Source organism: Salmo salar, chromosome 07 (assembly GCF_965601325.2).
Source record: "Salmo salar chromosome 07, fSalSal1, whole genome shotgun sequence".
NCBI lineage: Eukaryota > Metazoa > Chordata > Actinopteri > Salmoniformes > Salmonidae > Salmo > Salmo salar.
In genome coordinates, this window is record NC_138297.1 from 28913992 (window position 1) to 28916771 (window position 2780).

The 2780-nt window shown below is 41.9% G+C and overlaps 1 protein-coding gene across 1 annotated transcript; it reads left to right on the top strand.

Moving 5' to 3' along the window:
* The first annotated feature begins 233 nt into the window (after positions 1 to 233).
* LOC106609001 (complement C1q-like protein 2) lies at positions 234 to 2387 on the top strand. The gene is made up of 3 exons (XM_014207322.3): positions 234 to 551; positions 1542 to 1676; positions 1968 to 2387. The coding sequence occupies exons 1-3, from the start codon at positions 338 to 340 to the stop codon at positions 2252 to 2254; spliced, it is 636 nt and encodes a 211-aa protein (XP_014062797.1). The 5' UTR covers positions 234 to 337; the 3' UTR covers positions 2255 to 2387.
* The last annotated feature ends 393 nt before the right edge of the window (positions 2388 to 2780 follow it).

Here is a 2780-nt window from a genome sequence, read left to right on the forward strand (position 1 = left end):
GAATTAAATACTGTACACTGTAATATTATTCTGCTTATGTAATTGTAGGCATTTATTAGTTCTTAAACTTGTTCTTACAGTGATGAAATCATGAACAGAATTTGGAAAAGCCTGAATTTGGAAACAAATGAAAGTCCAATAGGAGAGAGAGAGACAGCGAGAGCCAGCCAGCCAATGTGCACCAATATCCATGTGTCTGGCGTTAATGATCAACTGTAGCCCTATTCACTCAGTATTTACAAAGCTTCTCAGAGTAGGAGTACTGAGCAAGGGTTGAGCAAGGGTTGGTTTTCCCTCTTAGATCATAGCGAATAAGCTTACTAAGGAAACACTGAAAATGATGAAGAGGACGGCTACTGGCTGGCTGGTCTTGCTGGGCTACGTGTGTCTGGCTCAAGAAGAGGAGGTCTTGGGTTCTGTGGTGAACATCTACACTGAACTGAAGGAGCTTAGGTCTTTGGTGGGAGAGCTGAGTACTAAGCTCCATACAGCAGAAGCAGACCTGAAAGAGCAGAGAGCTATGGTGGATAAACTGAATAAAGAGAGAGAAGGTACAGTAAATTGTAAATATCAGTTAATGAGTATTTATAAGCAGACATTTCTAAAGCATTCATAAACATGTATTCAATCAAATCAATCCAATTTGTTTCTAAAGCTCTTTTTACATCAGCAGATGTCATCAAAGTGCAATACAGAAACCCAGCCTAACACCCCTAGAAAGGCAGGAATTTAGGAAGAAACCTAGAGGCTCTGAGGAGTGGCCAGTCCTTTTCTGGCTGTGCCGGGTGGAGATTATAAGAGTACATGGCCATTTAAGGCCAGATTGTTCTTCAAGATGTTCAAATGTTCATAGATGACCAGCAGGGTCAAATAATAATCAGTGGTTGTAGAGGGTGCAACAGGTCAGTACCTCAGGAGTAAATGTCAGTTGGCTTTTCATAGCCGAGCATTCAGATGTCGAGACAGCGGGTGCGGTAGAGAGAGCGAGAGAGTTGAAAACAGCAAGTCCAGGACAAGGTATCACATCCAGTTAAAAGGTCAGGGTTCCCTAGCCGCAGGCAGAACAGTTGAAACTGGAGCAGCAGCACGACCAAGTGGACTGGGGACAGCCAGGAGTCATCAGGCCATGTAGTCCGGAGGCATGATCCTAGGGCTCAGGTCCTCAGGATTAGCTTATTATCATGAAAATGCATATAAAGTGTTACCCAATACTTTACAGGTCAATGTATATAAATGTATAAGTGTATATAAAGTATTACCCAATGCTTTACAGGTCAATAATGCTCACAAATAAGAAAGTCCTCTTCTTGCTCCTCCCCTTACTCCTTATTTCCTACCAATGCGCAAGTTTATTTTGCATCGGGTGGGCGGAGTTTGCTCATTTTAGGCCATTCCATTAGCCCTAAAGTGAAATCTCCACCCACCTGGGGCACCAGGCCATGCAAAACGAACTCGCCCGTTGTTAGGGATGATGATGTTCTCATTTCTCTGTTGTTGTTGATTGATGCTGTTGTTGGTGTTGCTACTATCTTTGCATGCAGAGCAACCCAAGGTAGCCTTCTCAGCAGCCTTGCTGTCATCTGAAAGTAAACACCATGGGCCCATCGACGCAGAGACTAACCTCATTTTCGGAAAAGTCCTCACCAACATTGGCAGTGCATACAACCCAATCACAGGTCTCACACTGAACATACTGTATCTATATCATTATTTATAGCAGGGATGGCCGAAAAGGGCCAGTGAGGTGCAGGATTTTTCCCCAGCCATTCATGACACATCTCATTCAACTAATCAACTATTTTAAATAAATACTTTTGATTAGTTGAATCAGGTGTGTTACTGCTTGGCTAGAACAAAAGCCTGCACCATTAGCGTTCCTTTGTGCATATGACTGGTCCACCTGATTTAAGCCTCTAGTAGCAATGGCTAAATGCCACCACTATTTATCGACTCCTTCTATGCCTCAGGTGTCTTCACAGCGCCAGTGAGAGGGGTCTACTACTTCAGATTTTCTGGAAATGGCTTTGCAGGCCATGACATGGGTCTGAGCATATTCAAGGATGGCCAAAGGATGATGTCTGTGTATGAATACCAATCCAGTGGAGAACAGAATGACCATGCGTCCAATGGAGTCACACTGCAGTTGGAGAAGGGAGAAGTGGTCTACATGCGTCTCTGGATCAACACATGGGTCTTCATCGATGGGCGATATGACTACTGCTCCTTCAGTGGGTTCCTGCTCTTTCCTATGTGAAGCAGACAGCACAATGTCACAATGTGAGTGAAGACATTCTCTGGTACTCTGGTTAGAGTACCAGAGAATCATCTTTTCACCATTGGTCATATCATCCTAGTACAATGTCAATTCTAAAAACACATCAAGCACAGGAGTATAAGCAGAGTTTACAGCATGAACAGGACTATAGGTTGATGTTTAAAATGCTAAACAGGTGTTAAAGATTACAACATGTTTAGATAACTGGCTAGACTAACTTACCAATACAAAAATGTGCTAATTGAGTGACTTTCAGTGACTGACAAAACAAGAGATAAACTGCTGATGCACAATCAAATTTCGAACTTGCACCTTCTGTATTTTACTATTCTAACTTTCAACAGTAATTTGAGACCCTGACTGAGTAATAAAAAAAATAACACAATAATTAAAATAATAATAATAACATTTATTATTATTATTATTATTTATTTTTGTCGGGGGCCCCCTAGCGGCTGCTTATGTTGCTTACGCCTGGAGAATGTATAATGTAATAAAAATAAGT

Bases quoted from the DNA above. Each gene is read 5' to 3' on its own strand.
- LOC106609001 (XM_014207322.3), top strand. From the start codon at position 338: ATGATGAAGAGGACGGCTACTGGCTGGCTGGTCTTGCTGGGCTACGTG. The intron at 552-1,541 runs GTACAGTAAATT...CTTTGCATGCAG, and splicing joins ACTGAATAAAGAGAGAGAAG to AGCAACCCAAGGTAGCCTTC. The intron at 1,677-1,967 runs GTCTCACACTGA...TCTATGCCTCAG, and splicing joins TGCATACAACCCAATCACAG to GTGTCTTCACAGCGCCAGTG.